The sequence below is a fragment of the Sminthopsis crassicaudata genome, chromosome 3 (assembly GCF_048593235.1).
Source record: "Sminthopsis crassicaudata isolate SCR6 chromosome 3, ASM4859323v1, whole genome shotgun sequence".
Classification (NCBI taxonomy): Eukaryota; Metazoa; Chordata; class Mammalia; order Dasyuromorphia; family Dasyuridae; genus Sminthopsis; species Sminthopsis crassicaudata.
The window spans coordinates 547,140,546-547,156,174 of NC_133619.1; the positions used below are offsets into that span (position 1 = coordinate 547,140,546).

Consider the following 15,629-nt stretch of genomic DNA (forward strand, 5'->3'; position numbering starts at 1 on the left):
ACAGGAAAGGAAGAAAATTGGGAGTTTGAAGGGGGGGAAATTTGAACAGCAGTAGAGAACCAATTAGAAAAAGTTTCATGATTTCTTTCACCAGCATTTGCCATTTTGGGAGAAAGAAGAAAAATAGCAGTTGGTGAGACTGAGGATTATCATGGCAGAGGGAACAAGGGAAGGTTGAAGGTAAAACAGAGGGGAGGGATTCATTAGGAGAATGAATTGCTGAAATGGTTGATTGATGTAGATGAAAACTTATCTTTCATAGGAGTCAAGTAAACCAAAAAAATTTAAAGTTAGATTTTTAGAAGAGTTATCAATCAGTGAAAATACTTAAATCTAAAAAGCTGATGACATGGAAATAAGACTGAAAGGAAGACTGTAAGCTAGAAAAGAAAGCAACATTTTAAATTATTACATACATTACATTATTGCATGTGTCTATTCATATATTTCCCTATCTCATAATTGTGAAGTTTTTTTGCACCCAAGTGTAAGACTTCACTTGCTACTAAATCTCTCTTGATTTCTACTTTATTTAACTTAGCCTAATGCTATTAACTCATCAAATGTTTGAATTCAGGGATCTTGCTACAACCTAACTGTTTTCTCCAAGCTAAACATCCACTTTCATTTCAACTTGGCCAAATAGGCATAGCATCCTTTTAAGTCACCTTACCATAGTGGTCATCCTCCTCTGAAATCTCCTGGGAATCAAAAAAAATTCAGGTTTAGAAAAGACCCGAGGGACCTTAATTGTCCAACCCATAACTAAAAATTCTTTTTACAGCAAATCTGACAAGTGGTCATTTACTTGCTTTCCAAGGTTGTCCATTCCACTTCTGAGTAGCTCTAATTATGATTTTTCCCTGACAGCCAAGCCTATATCTTTTTTTTTTTTTTTTTTTTTTTTTTAGAAACTTATATTCATCACTGTTCCAAATTCTGCCCTCTGGGTAGAGAATCAAGTAGAACATGTCTAACCCTTTTCCTAAATGTCCTTGAAAACAAGTATTCTCTCTACATTGAACAATCTAGTTCTTTCAATTGATGCCTAACATCTTCCTGAATTCAAATTTATCCTCAATCACTTGTAAGGATGTGGTTCCTGCAAAACAAGAGAAGGGAATTGTAAGGGTCCTTTAAATGGGCGGTCACAGCGCAACAGGAAATTTGAGTGGCCCAGAAGTAATCTCTGTGGATATAGGACTGCCCTGTGGGTGGGATCCTGGCCATATTGAGATAGCTTCGTAATGAGTGACGGCTCTCTCACTGGCTGGCTGTGTGTGTGATCTCACAGGGCCTTTTATAAGCCCATTACAGACAGCAAGTCACTCTCTTTAACCTGGCTCCCTAGCCTGGGGTAGTTGAGCCAAGCTGATGGATAGCCCAGAGAGGTAAGGAGTTTGGTAGTGAACACGTGGGTCTGCACCAAAATGCTGGAACTCCAGAAATCAACCAGAGTCAGGATCACTAAACGTCTTTATTCTTGATCTTTTACAGTCAAGGTCAGGGGGTTAGGTCTAGCAATCTCACACACACCTTCCTCCCCCAAACACCAGGAGAGACTGACTCAGCTTCAGTGTCTCAATTTCCTCTTCCTTCCCCTACTCTGCCCACACACATCACTTCTCCCTCTTTGTTTCCTGAGCCAGTATTCAAACTTTTAGATTATGTTCAGAAAAAGATATCAAGTTGACATCTACTAGAAATAAACTGTCTAGATTTTAAATAATTTAACTTAAAAATAAAACATATACTAATACCTGATTCTCATAAAATAAATCCTTTAATGCCTCGTCATGCTTCTGTAATTCTTCCAGTCCAGTCTGTCTTCGAAGAAGCCATTCTTCTTGGGCTTTCTGTCTCCCCTCAAAATATTCCTTTTGTATATTCAATTGTTTCTGGAGCTCCTTCAAATTGTCTTGAGCAGATGAAAAATGCTTTGAAGAAGCCAAAAGCTTATCCTGAAACATGTGGATTGAAGACTGGCTTGAGGGAAGTGTGTTTTCTTGACTGGTTAAAAAAGATTCTCCAGAATCAGAAGGAGACTCAGCTTCAGCTGAAGGCAATGAACTAACTGAATGCAAAGGGAACTGTGGCAGAAAAAGAGAGGAATCAACTTGATTAGACTTTCTTTCTTCCATTGCTGCAAGTTTGTAGTCATGGTACTGTAACTGGGATCTTTCACCAAAAGAAAGGGCCTCCCTGTGTATATTCAATTGTTCTTGTATTGCTTTAAAATTATCTTGCTGATATTGGCTGTCACCTGAAATTGAAATCCTATCTTGAAATACCAGGTCTGAGGAATATCTTGTAGGAAGTGTGCTCTCACTCTTGTCTATAAGAGGATTTTGGATTTCCTCAGAACTAGAAGGTTGCGAACTAGATGCATGGTCAGCTAATGATGGTACAAAAGAGTCGGACTGAGCAGAAAATCTTTCATTTGCCAGTGTCTGGTGCTGGGCTCTCTCATCAAAGTGAAGGGCTTTCCTCTCTAAAGCCAACTGTTCTTGCTGAAGATTCAAATCATCCTGCTGAGGAAGAATGTGTTCTGAAGAAGCCAAAAGGTTTTCTTGAAATATTTGCAGATTAGGGATTGCAGGATGTGAACTGGTTATCTGGATGCCTCCAGACTCAGTAGAAGGTAGAGAAGTAAATGAATGCTGTGGTATTAACGGTAGGAAAGAAAACTCAGCCTGGTTAGAAGATAGCCTTTCCTCCAAAGCTATCTTAGATTGTGCCAACAGCTCTTCCTGAATTTTCTTATTAAAGCAAAAGGCTTCCCTCTGCTTATCTCTTGGTTCCTGGATAGCCATATTATTATGCTGCTGAGGTACAATGTGTAGTAAAGGAGCCAAAACCTTATCCTCAAATATCTGGATTGAAGAAACACTTGAGGGACGCATTTCAGGCTCACATTTCCTTGCTAAAGGAAAATGGATTCCTCCCGATTCAGATTTGGCAGAGTATGATGAATTAGATGAATGTTGAGGAATCAATGGTACTAAAGACGGCCTGGCATGACTAGAAAGTATTCCTTCCTCTGCTACAGCTGGATGAGCTTTCTCATTAAAAAGAAATAAATCCTTCTGCAAATCTAACTGTTCTTCATTTATTTTCAAATTATCTTGCTGAGCAATTATGGATTTTGAAGAAGTCAAACATTGATCCTGAGCTGTGGAATAACCTAAAGGATATGCAGTATCTCTCTTTGTTAAATGGAATTCCTGAATTCCTACAGATTCAGATTCATCAGAAGGTGATGAGCCAAGTGCAAGCTGAGGGGAAACTGGTAGTAAAGGAAATTCTGTCTGAGAAGAGGACTTCTTTTCTTCCACTGCAATTGGTCTATTTACAAGGTTTAGCTCCTGGGCTTTCTGACCAAAGTTGAAGGTTTCCTTCTGTTGCAACTGCTGTGGCATTGTTTTCAAAATATCCACACTATCTTCTGAAATCAGAGGCCTATCCTGAAATACCTGTTTGAGGGGTGGGCTTGGAGGAATTGTGCTCTCACTCTTGGTTGAAAAGAGTTTCTGAACTCCTCCAGAGTCTGATTTAGCAGAAAGTGATGAACTAAGGAAACGCTGAGGGACCAGTGGTACAAAGGGAGAGAGCACAGTCTCACTGGAAGGTACTTTTCCCTCTACCGAAGCTGATTTATGTGAAATCAGTTTTGCCTGGGCCTTCAGGCATGAGTGAAGAGCTTCCTTTTGTATATTCAACTGTTTTCGGACTGCATTTAAATTACATTGTTGATACAGGATGTCTTCTGAAGATAAAAGTCTATCTGGAATTATTTGCTTTAGAGAATGGCTTGAAGGAACAATGTTGTCATTCTTGACAGAAAAGGATTCTTGGATTCTTTCAGATTCAGCAGAAGCAGACACAGCAAGAGAACACTGAGGGAATGATGGTATTGAAGGAGAGAAGCCAGTCTGATTAGAAAGCACCCTTTCTTCCAATTCAGTCTGCCTATGTACAATTAATTCTTCTGGGGTTTTCTCAGTAAAATGAAAAGTATCTTTTTGTACCTCTAATGGCTCTTGAATTGTCTTCAAACTATCCTTCTGAGGCTGTATATGATCTGAAGAAAGGAAGGGCCTAGCCTCTGAACTTATGAAATGACTTAAAAATTGTGGAGTAATTTGACTCTCAGTTGAAAAGAGATCTTGGATTCTTCCCAATTTAGATTCAGGTTCAGCAGAAGGTACTGAACTAAGTGAAGGCTGAATAAGTGATCCTAAATAAGAAAAAGCAGTCTGACCAGAAGATATCCTTTCATTGCTCTTTAAGGAAAGCAAATGAGTGTTTCCTGTTATTGCAGGATAATTTGGTAATGAATATAAACTTGGTAGTTGTGGTGCTCCTGGAAGACAAGAGCTGGCCTGGAATGTTAGTGTTTTTCTATCAAGTGATTCATGTTTAGGCTTTACGAAATCAGATGAAATGCTTTTGGTTGACTGGGATGGATACCTTTGTTTTAACATATTTTGATACTCATGCAAACGTTTCCTGGCTGCATCAACGGATTGTTTGTGAAACCTGCAAAGAAATAAAATTTTTTCTGATGAAAAAAAGCCCAGTATTCTAAAGTATTAATGCTAACTTTCATCTTATGGAAAATGAAATTATCTGTCACAAATTACTATAGATAGAAGAAAGACTATATTCTTGAATAATCCTTTGGGAAATTTCCATGTCCTTGTCTTAAAGAATGATTAACAAATCCAAAAATCTAGACACACACACAAGGAAATTTACTTGTGAATTAATACCTGTTTTGCTGTAAAAGATATTGCTGGTAATTATGAATCATTTGTCTACTACGATCTTCTCTGGAAATTTCCAAATCAATTGTTGGAGCATCATTCATCTAATAAAAGAGAAGAATTGAGAAGAATTTAAAATAAAGTTATAAGTCTCTGAAATAAAAAGTCCTCATTGTAGTTTCTATGAAGCTTTATTTTAAAAAAAATCACTCTCAATTACAAATTAATATTAATAAAAATATCACATCTACACCTAGCCTAAAAATCAAATGATATTATAAGGGGTCCATGTAATCTAATAATATTCACAAAAGCAAGGCTAATAGGAGTTTCACTAGTTTGCATTCTAGAATTACACAAATGCTTGATGTTAATTATAGTTGCATGCCTACATGAGGAATAATCTGATCACATCAATTAAAAAATTCAAATCACATTAACGTAACTGTTCTGACAATTTTAAAAGTACCCCATGTTTTTAGAGTATAATTAGAGTAAATATACTAAATAAATAAAAATATTTAAATATACTTAAGAATTTGAAAGAAATTTTATTTTACTAAATTCTGAAGGACCACAGAGTTTTCTTTCTTCCACTGGTCCACAAAAGGATAAGATTTCATATATCTTAAATAAAACTGTTGAATTCTTTCTTTTACTTTTTTCCTCTCAAGCTCTAGTTGAGTCTTTTGAGCTTTTAGGCATTCACTCTCCAGTCTTATTCTCTGTTGTTCAATCTGTCTAATTAATGCCAGCTGTTTTTGCTTTTGTTGTTCAAGTTTCATCATCTAAGAAACAAAAAGATTCAAATGATCAGTCATACATTTCTTCACAGCAGAAAGTGATGCTCATTACATCATTAAAAAGTTAGTTTTTAATTAAAGAGGAATCAATTTACAAAAGAGTAACCAAACTGAAATTATTAGAGCCTTTATTAATATATTCTAAAGATATGATCACTATTCTGAAGTGACTAGAATACTTAACATGTTTTAAATATGTGTTTACTAATATTAAAAAAGATAAAGCTAATTCTCAATTTGGTCTGAAATATCTTCACTAATTTTCTGTTTATATCAGACATATCACACAAAAAGAAAATACAAACTATAAAAGAAACACTGAAGCAATTAAATGAATTAATTTCTAAATTTGTGCCTCATAGGGACTTTTTATTACAAACATCTCCAAATTCATGTTTCTAGAAAATTGGTTCATATGATTCCTTTCTTCAAATTTAAAAAGAAAAAAACCTACACACTTTATAAAACAAAAGTCATCTTCCTCTATCAAGTTTAATGCAAAAACAAAATGGTTATCAAAGATAAATGACAGAGACTGAAAACGTACACACAAGATTTAATTTCCTCCCATTTTCCTGCAACTCACGTAATTTTAATAAAGTTAAATGATATTGGGATATAATACACTATATTATGATAGCAAAACAGTCACATTTAACAAGTACTGATTCACCTATTATCTACAAAATTAAAAGTTAAATGACTTTTGTCCTTAAGGAACTTCAAGCTTAGTGGGAAACACTCAAATAATTAAAATATAAAAAGCATAAAGAAAGGAAAGTTATATAAGACATACAAATTGAAGTGAAATTGAAATTCAGAGGAAAGTTCAAGAAGGTGGGGAAGATAAGGTTAATCATGGCAGAGATCAAGAGAAGTATCAGGAATCTCTTAAAAGGGGTCAAAAATCAAGACAAATATATAGATAAGTAATATTACAATCAAAGATGAAAAAAAAATTAAAAGATTTCCAAAAAGTACCTGTTTTTGTCTGTCTATTCTAGCTTGAGTGGCCTCTTCATGAGGATAAGGCAGAACCGATCTTTCATCTACCTGGGAAATTTCACTTTCTGATGATTCTAAGTCTTCCCAAAATAAGAAATGGATTTGAAATTAAAAATTCTTATATTTTCATAATCCTTTTCCATCAAATCTTTATCATTTAGCACAATATCTGACATATGATAGATAAATACATATTCCTTTTTCTTTTCTTGTTATTCACAAGTGATTTATTTCATAGATCAATACATAATATGTTAAATGGAGAAATTAAAAGGTATAAAATCAATCTAAAGTATAACTAAGGACTCTGAAGAAAATAAAATTACCTTTGTTCTCTCCAGATTCTATAAGGTTTTTAGATGGCTGTTCTTTTCTGAAAGCTGTTTCCAACTCAGTTTTGAATGTTTCACCTCCAATGCCACTAAGTTGTTTTGTTTCACCTTTAAAAGCAAATAATATTGGCTGTAATAACTAACCCAATATTATTATTCAAGTATAGATGTAAACAAAGCCAAAGAAGATGTTTTAATTTTGTACAGGGGATTTTGATTGTAAAACCTGGAGATAATTCTTTCTAAACAGATTTCCAAACCCTGGAAAATATGCCAAAATTCTAGGGCTGGAGAAGATAAAGTGAAACAATGGTCAAAATTATCTGATCTTTCTAATGGGTAAGTTTAACATAGTAGAAAAAGGCCTGGATCTAGAGCAAAGGCCCTAAGGTCAAAGCCTTCCTTTCACATACTACTTAGGTGACCCAGAGCAAGTGACTTAAAACTTCCCTATATCAGAACTTCTTAAAAAATGAGAAGAGTTGGACTAGATAATCCACATTTTAAAAAAATTACAAAGTCAAATCAAAATAAACAGGAACAAAGCTAGCAAGGCAAGCTCACTCTGACAGTGAAAGAAATTTAGCAATTATCAAATCTGAAATATCTGGCACAAACTTATGATATAGATCACTGCTGCCATGTGAATGTGAGGAGTATAAACTTAAAGCTTAAATAGTCTGCACTGAAGTTTTAAAAAATCATAAAATAAGTTGTATCTCCCAACACCATTCATTTTGGCAACCATAATTAAGATGCTCTTCCTCAAAAAAAAAAAAAAAAAAAAAAAAAAAAAAAGAATGATTATCAGTAATTATTTGAAATATCCAGGAGTCTCTACTCTGGTCAGAGTTGGCAGCTCTCTACAGGAAGAATCTGGCCGAGATTGAGTTGAGACTCAATGTTACTATCTTAACTTTTTAGTTGTCTCATCTGAGTGAAACAGTATCAACTTTAGAAACAGAATCACTTTACCATAGATAAACAGCTGAGTTATAAACCAAAACAAAAACTATTTTCTAAACCAGCAAAAGATATCTCTCAAAAGATGATCCCTGGCCAAAATTATTTTCATAACACTAGGACTTAATTTGCCTTTTAGAATATTCCTCCCCTGTTCAACTATTTGTCTATGTTAAAGAATGGGTTTTTAAATTTATTTCAACAAAGATAATAGTTTTGAGCACAGTTTTTCACATGGTAGACTTTTAATAATAATTTTTATTTGGTTTTGATCACATTTTAATTCAGTCTGTCTCTTTTCCTCAAACAAAAACACTTACTGAATTTTTTGTATGAGGTATTGAGCTAAGTAGCAGAGACACAAGAATGATATGATCCCAATCTTAAAATTTTACATTATAATGGGGAGAGATAATACACATACATAAATAACCTTAATATGATACAGAAAGGTCATAAAATTAGTACAAAGTATCATGAAATATAAAGAAAAAATACTTAATAACCAGTGTAGCCAAGGAGTTTCCAATTTGTTCATCCATAAGGGGAAATCTTAATATATCTTCTATTTGTCTTACAGAGGTGTTATAAGAATTAAATGAAGTGACTTTTATGAAAGCACTTTAAAGTGCAAAAAACCATGCAAATATATGTTATCATTAATATAGACTATCTATAGAATTTAAAGTATCTCCTCTTCCCCCAGACCATTTCTTTTGACAGTATACAGGATCTACCACACTGGTCTCTGTATAGTGGTCTCCACATTACTTACCAGGGATTGAGGATCCTGAAGGAGTAGTAGCTTTGAAGGAGATAAAGACCAGCTGAGTTGATGATCTGTATTAAGATTCACAATGCAGAATAGGGGAACTAGCCAATTATGTCAAAAACAATGACAAATAAAAGGTTTAAAAATGGGAAGTGGGGGGAGTCAAATAATTTCTCTGCCAACAAAGGAGAAGGAACAAACACTACATAATTATTAGATATTAAAAGTATCTTTTCAATAAGAATCCAAGTATTTATGTCCTAATCTTCTTCAATACAAGATTGACATAGGGGTTAGAGGAATGAGTATAAAAAATTAAAGAAAAAAGAGATTTACTCAAAAAAGTCAATATCTTACTAAAATGAAGAAAAGAGAACCTTTCTAATGCTAAGTCCACTATTAAACTTAAGCAACTTTCCAAGGCTCGGATTTTTCATCAATAACTTAGAATAACACCTCCCTATCTGGGTAAAGATGGATTTTGAAGTATGATAAAAATATAAAGTAATCTAAAAAAGTTGTAGGTGTTGGATTAACATGTGATACTAGAGAACTGTACCTTGCTCTGATGTATGTTCTGATTTATCCAGTGGTTTATCTTCACTAACAATTGTTCCTGTCTCTACCGTTAATGTCTCACTTTCACCATCAACAAAATTTTTAGGCATTTCATTTTCATCTTCGGAAGTGTACTTATTTGCCCACTGAGACCTCTGGCTCTGAATTCTGTCTAATAATTTTTTTAATACAGTTTTTGAAGGTGCATGATGGGCCTCCTGTGCCAATGGAGCTAAGAAAAAATTAAACACAAAATTGAAATCACATTACATTTATAATCATTTGTCAAATAAGGCTGCTACAAAATACTAAATCGAAAAAATAATTATGGCCTTTGTTCTCTTTAATTCCTTTTCTTCACTACCACTTTTACATTGCTAGTTTAATAAATACTGGTGTTTTTTTTAACCAGTTATAATAAATTTCAATTTTACTGCATTACAGTGTACCAGACTATTGTCAAGTTTAAAAAGAACAAAATCAAGCTTGAAGAAACTGTTAAGTTTAAATTAATCCTCAGACCTGAAAATCTATGTAACTTGAAAAATTTTTGGATAGAATCAACAAGTACATATGGACACCAGCTGATGGGATGCAAAAACAAAAATGAAAATCTCCATTACCAAGGATTCTTATAAACAATATGCATGTATCCTCTGTATTTACCTTTTTCTATAAAGCATACAGAAAGGGATACCTATACATAAATAAAAGCCTTAAAGTAAACACAAAATTGTTAAAGCACTAGCACACACAGGGGGTTAGAGAGCAGAATGATAGACTTTGTGAAGAAGGTAGTTGCTCAGCATTACAGGTACAAAGGTCCAAAAGTACAAAGGAACAGAAACAGGATATAGAACACCATATATGAGAAACACCAATGCCAGTTTGGATAGACCATAGACAGAGGAAAGGGGAGTAATGTATAATAAAGCTATATAGGCTGTATATAGGTTGTGAAGGTTTTTAAAAGATAAACAGAAAGATTTATTTATTATCTTAGATGCAAGGAAAATAGCAGCAGCTATAAGGGATGACTGAAAAAGGCAGACACTTGAAGCCAGAAGAACAATTAGGAGGGCTAAGAGTTCAGACAAGAGGTAATGAGAGCCAATACTAGGATGGTGTCTGTGCATGGACAAAAAAAGGTATGGATTTGAGACGTTGCAGAAGGAGAAATAGAAAAGAGTCAGTAGTTAAGTATGCAATAAAATGGAAATATCTTCACCGTCAAATAATCAATGGACAGATTTTAAGGCCTCAATGTCGATAAAGTTGTGACAAACGCAGAAATTACCATTATCTTAAAGTAGTTATTTGAAACGATATAATAATTCTGAATTAAAATAAATTCAGCTTTAGGGTTTCCTTACTTTTTGTTTCTCTGAGAAATGGGGTTTCTTCTTCTATTCTCTCTTGGTTCTGAATCTCAGATATGTAGTCTTGCTCCATTGAAATATCCAGTTCTTCATCCTGAATGAGCTCAGTAACAACTGGCAAAGGTTCTGGCTCTAGTTTTAAAATCAGGTCTCCCTTCACCTCTAAAAAAAAAAGAAATGTCAGAAATTTCATTCAATAAGATTAAAGCCTCCCAAAGAGAAACTAAAAAAAAAAAAAAGACAATAAAAAGCATCTTACACAGTGACACTCTTATTTAAAAAAACTACCAAAACCTTGTGATGCAAGAAATCTACCTTATTAACAAAATAATAAGCTGTCCTACTTTTTGGCTTAAGCATTTGCTTAAAACATTTTTAAAAACAAACCAAACAAAAAACTAAAATATCTTACTCCTGTCTGCATTGTACATATCTTCAAAGGCAAACTCTAGTTCCCTTTGCCAGTCCTCTTTAATTTCCATGCGTTTGTACGGCAGCTCAACCACCTGTGGTGGCATCTGAGCCACATTCTGCCTTCTCTGAGCTAGGTCCACTTGTTGCAGCTGTTCCAGCTCTTTTATTATTTTCTCTCTGTTCTACAAATAAAAAGCAAGTTAATAAACATTCAGTTATTTCTAGCCAAGCACTTGAATTTTAAGCACCAAAACTTAAAAAAAAAAAAAAATTATATGGAAATTTTGCAATTTTTATTTACTTCCCAGTTTTCTTTTGTAATTTTACTGAATGAGGGAACTCTTGATAAGGAATTCCCTTTACAAATGTCAACACCATCCTTTAAACTTATTGCTGTTTGGGGCACTGAGAAATAAAGAGAAATGATAGTAAGCTGACAAGTACTTATTATTTTCCCCTTCTTCATTGGAACATGCTTAACATAATGTCTTTACACTTTTCATAATGATATATTCAAAATGCTTAACATCAAAGAATAATATGCTTTCTTCCAGTAAGGGCTTTGAAAGCTTTTTGCCCCTAAATGAACTGGTTCCTAAAGGCCATTCTGTTTGTGAGTAGCTTTTCCTTTTTTTTTTTTTTTTAAATAACATCTAAAAAAAGATCAAATTATGATTCAATTTTCTTTTAATTAGCTAAAAACTTATTTTCTAGTAAAATAATAAGGCAAATAATTGAAATTAATCCATGTACAATTGTTCATGAATGACTAATAATTTATTAATGTGGTATCCAATTCTTAAATCACTGAACATATGTAGGAGAGAAAAAGATAGTAGTCTATTTTAAATGGTATTTCATTAACTCAAAAAAAGATTTAGAATAAAGAATAGTTAACTAACTATATTGAATAATTATTACTAAGTTCCAGGATTAACATGTCATTTTTTTTATGATTTACTAAAAACTTAGAATAAAAATGAACATTTAAAGAAGGCAAGATTCAGTTCAAGAATAAAGAATGAATTTTCCACAACAAGGCATTCCATATCTCCATCAAAAGTAGATACTCCTGAAGGGAAACCTTTAAGAAAAGGATAGATAATTATTCTACCTGTTGGAAAGTAAATTCTTTTCAGGTATGAGTTGAGACTCACTGACCACTGAATTCCTATTTTACATAAAGCTTTAATAAAATAAAATAAAACAAAACCATCCCATTTTAACATGTCCAAACAGTTATTTTGCTGTACAAAAAGAATTGGATTCGAAATAGTGTACAATTAGCCTGTGAAGGAAATAAAAAATGCAGGCTGACAAAAATAGAGGGATTGGGAATTCTATGTAGTGGTTAATAGTCATCTCCCAGAGTTCTTTCGCTGGATGCAGCTGGTTTAATTCATTACTACTCTATTGGAACTGATTTGGTTCATCTCATTGTTGAAGATGGCCACGTCTTCCCTAGATGACAGGCAGTCTCATACATGTTAAATGTATTATGGTATATCCTAGATACAATATATGTGTGCAGAACCAAATTTCTTATTGCACAGGAAGAATTGGATTCAGAAGGTAAAGATAATCTGGGAAGAAAAAAAAAGTGCAAACAGTTTACACTCATTTCCACTGTTCCTTCTCTGGGTGTAGCTGATCATTGATCAACTGAACTGAATTAGATCTTCTCAATGTTGAATATATCCACTTCCATCAGAGTACAGTATCGTTGTTGAAGTGTATAATGATCTCCTGATTCTGCTGATTTCACTCAGCATCAGTTCATGTAAGTCTCTCCAAGCCTCTCTATATTCATCCTGCTGGTCATTTCTGACAGAACAATAATATTCCATAACATTCATATATCATAATTTACCCAACCATTCTCCAATTGATGGGCATCCATTCATTTCCCAATTTCTAGTTACTACAAAATGAGCTGCCACAAACATTTTGGCACATATATGTCCCTTTCCCTTCTTTAGTATTTCTTTAGGATATAAGCCCAGTAGTAGCACTGACGGATCAAAGGGTATGCACAGTTTGATAACTTTTTGGGCATAATTCCAGATTGCTCTCCAGAATGGTTGGATTCTTTCACAACTCCACCAAAAATGTATCAGTGTCCCAGTTTTTCAACAGTCCCTCCAATGTTTATCATTATTTTTTCCTATCATCTTAGCCAATCTGACAGGTATGTAGTGGTATCTCAGAGTTGTCTTAATTGTCTCAATCAATAGTGATTTGGAGAATGGAAATAGTTGCAATTTCATCATCTGAAAATTGTCTGTTCATATCCTTTGACCATTTATCAAAGAGTGCAGCTTTATAATATAGTTTTAGATCAGGTACAGCTAGACCATCTTCATTTGATTTTTTTTTTTCATTAGTTTGTTGGTGATGTATCAAAATGCTGAGGATTTATGTGGATTTACTTTGTATCCTGCAACTTTGCTAAAGCTTGTGAATTATTTCTAATAGCTTTTTGGTAGAATCTCTGGGGTTCTCTAAGTATACCATCATATCATCTGCAAAAAGTGATAGTCTGGTTTCCTCATTACCTACTCTAATTCCTTTAATCTCTTTCTCCACTCTTATTGCCTGAGGCTAGCATTTCTAATACAATATTAAATAGTAATGGTGATAGTGAGCAACCTTGTTTCACTCCTGATCTTACTGGGAAAGGTTCCAGTTTATCCTCATTACATATGATATTTACTGATGGTTTTAAATATATGCTCCTGGCTATTTTAAGGAATAGTCCATTTATTCCTATACTCTCAAGTATATTTAGTAGGAATGGATGTTGGATTTTATCAAATGCTTTTTTTGCATCTATTGAGATGGTCATATAGTTTTTATTAATTTGATTATTAATATGGTCAATTATACTAATAGTTTTCTTAATATTAAACCAGCCCTGCATTCCTGGTACTTGATCATGGTGTATTATTCTGTAGTCTTTTTGCTAATATCTTATTTAAGATTTTAGAATCAATATTCATTAAGGAGATTGATCTATACTTTTCTTTCTCAGTTTTCAATCTGCCTGGTTTAAGTATTAGTACCATGTCTGTGTCATAAAAGGAATTTCGTAGGACTCCTTCATTCCCTATTTTTTTCAAATACTTTATATAACATTGGGGCTAATTGTTCTTTAAATGTTTGGTAGAATTCACATATAAATCCATCTGGTCCTGGGGATTTTTTCTTAGGGAGTTGATAAATAGCTTGTTCTCATTCTTTTTCTGAAATGGGACTATTTAAGCAATTTACTTCCTCTTCTGTTAATCTGAGAAGCCTATATTTTTGGATGTAGTCATCCATTTCACTTAGGTTATCAAATTTATTGGCATTAAGTTGGGCAAAGTAACTCCTTATTGCTCCAAATTCCTGTTCATTGGTGGAAAGTTCCCCCTTTTCATTTTTAAGACTAACAATTTGATTTTCTTCTTTCCTTTTTCTGATCAGATCTAGCAAAGATTTATCTATTTTGTTTTTTTCATAAAACCAACTCTTAGTTTTATTAATTCAATAGTTTTTTTTACTTTCAATATTATTAATTTCTCCTTTTAATTTTAGAATTTCAAGTTTAGTATTTGATTCAATTTGGTCTTCTAGCTTTTTAAGTTGCAAGCCCAATTCAATGATCTTTTCTTTTCTCTTTTATTCAAGTAAGCCTATAAAGATATAAAATTTATCCTTGTAACCACTTTAGCTGCATCCCACAAATTTTGGTATGATGTCTCATCGTTGTCATTATCTCGAGTGAAATTATTGTTTCTATAATTTGTGGTTTCACCCAGTCATTCTTTAAGATGAGATTATTTAGTTTCCAATTACTTTTTGGTCTATTTACCCCTAACTTTTTGTTCAATGTAGTTTTTATTGCATCATGATCTGAAAAGAAAGCATTTACTATTTCTGCCTTCCTGCATTTAATTTTGAGATCTTTATGTCCTAATATATGGTGAATTTTTGTATAGGTTCTATGAATTGCTGAGAAAAAAATATACTCCTTTCTATCACCATTCAGTTTTCTCCAAAGATCTATCATACCTAATTTTCTAATATTCTATTTACCTCTTTAATTTCTTTCTGATTTGTTTTGTGGTTTGATTTATCTAATTCTGAGAGTACAAGATTGAGATCTCCCACTATTATAGTTTTGCTGTCTATTTCTTCTTGCAACTCTCTTAACTTCTCCTTTAGGAAGTTAAGATACTATACCATTTTATATGAAGGTTATGGAATATTATTGCTCTGTAAGAAATGACCAGCAGGAGGAATACAGAGAGGCTTGGAGAGACTTAAATCAACTGTTGCTGAGTGAAATGAGCAGAACCAGAAGATCGCTGTACACTTCAACAACAATACTGTATGAGGATGTATTCTGATGGAAGTGGAAATCTTCAACATAAAGAAGATCCAACTCACTTCCAGTTGATCAATGATGGACAGAAATAACTACACCCAGAGAAGGAACACTGAGAATTGAATGTAAACTGTTAGCACTACTGTCTATCTACCCAGGTTACTTATACCTTCGGAAGCTAATAATTAATGTGCAACAAGAAAATGGTATTTACACACATATATTGTATCTAGGTTATATTGTAACACATGTAAAATGTATGGGATTA

At 33.4% G+C, this 15,629-nt stretch overlaps 1 protein-coding gene across 11 annotated transcripts in view; it reads right to left on the reverse strand.

Moving 5' to 3' along the window:
* The window catches only part of CEP295 (centrosomal protein 295), a 100,782-nt gene that overhangs the window by 61,764 nt on the left and 23,389 nt on the right, over window positions 1-15,629 (reverse strand). For 7 of the 11 annotated variants that reach the window (XR_012488420.1, XM_074304526.1, XM_074304523.1 and 4 more), the window contains 9 exons: window positions 10,991-11,174; window positions 10,573-10,740; window positions 9,201-9,431; window positions 8,645-8,674; window positions 6,901-7,014; window positions 6,551-6,654; window positions 5,327-5,554; window positions 4,773-4,870; window positions 1,761-4,539 (listed from right to left, as the gene is read on the reverse strand). Coding sequence is in view for 10 of the 11 variants with exons in the window: in XM_074304526.1 (XP_074160627.1) it covers window positions 1,761-4,539; window positions 4,773-4,870; window positions 5,327-5,554; window positions 6,551-6,654; window positions 6,901-7,014; window positions 8,645-8,674; window positions 9,201-9,431; window positions 10,573-10,740; window positions 10,991-11,174 (3,936 nt within the window). In the remaining variant the exon portion in view is untranslated. The remainder of the gene's footprint in view (window positions 1-1,760; window positions 4,540-4,772; window positions 4,871-5,326; window positions 5,555-6,550; window positions 6,655-6,900; window positions 7,015-8,644; window positions 8,675-9,200; window positions 9,432-10,572; window positions 10,741-10,990; window positions 11,175-15,629) is intronic. The other 4 variants (XM_074304525.1, XM_074304524.1, XM_074304532.1 and 1 more) reach the window with 4 other exon arrangements.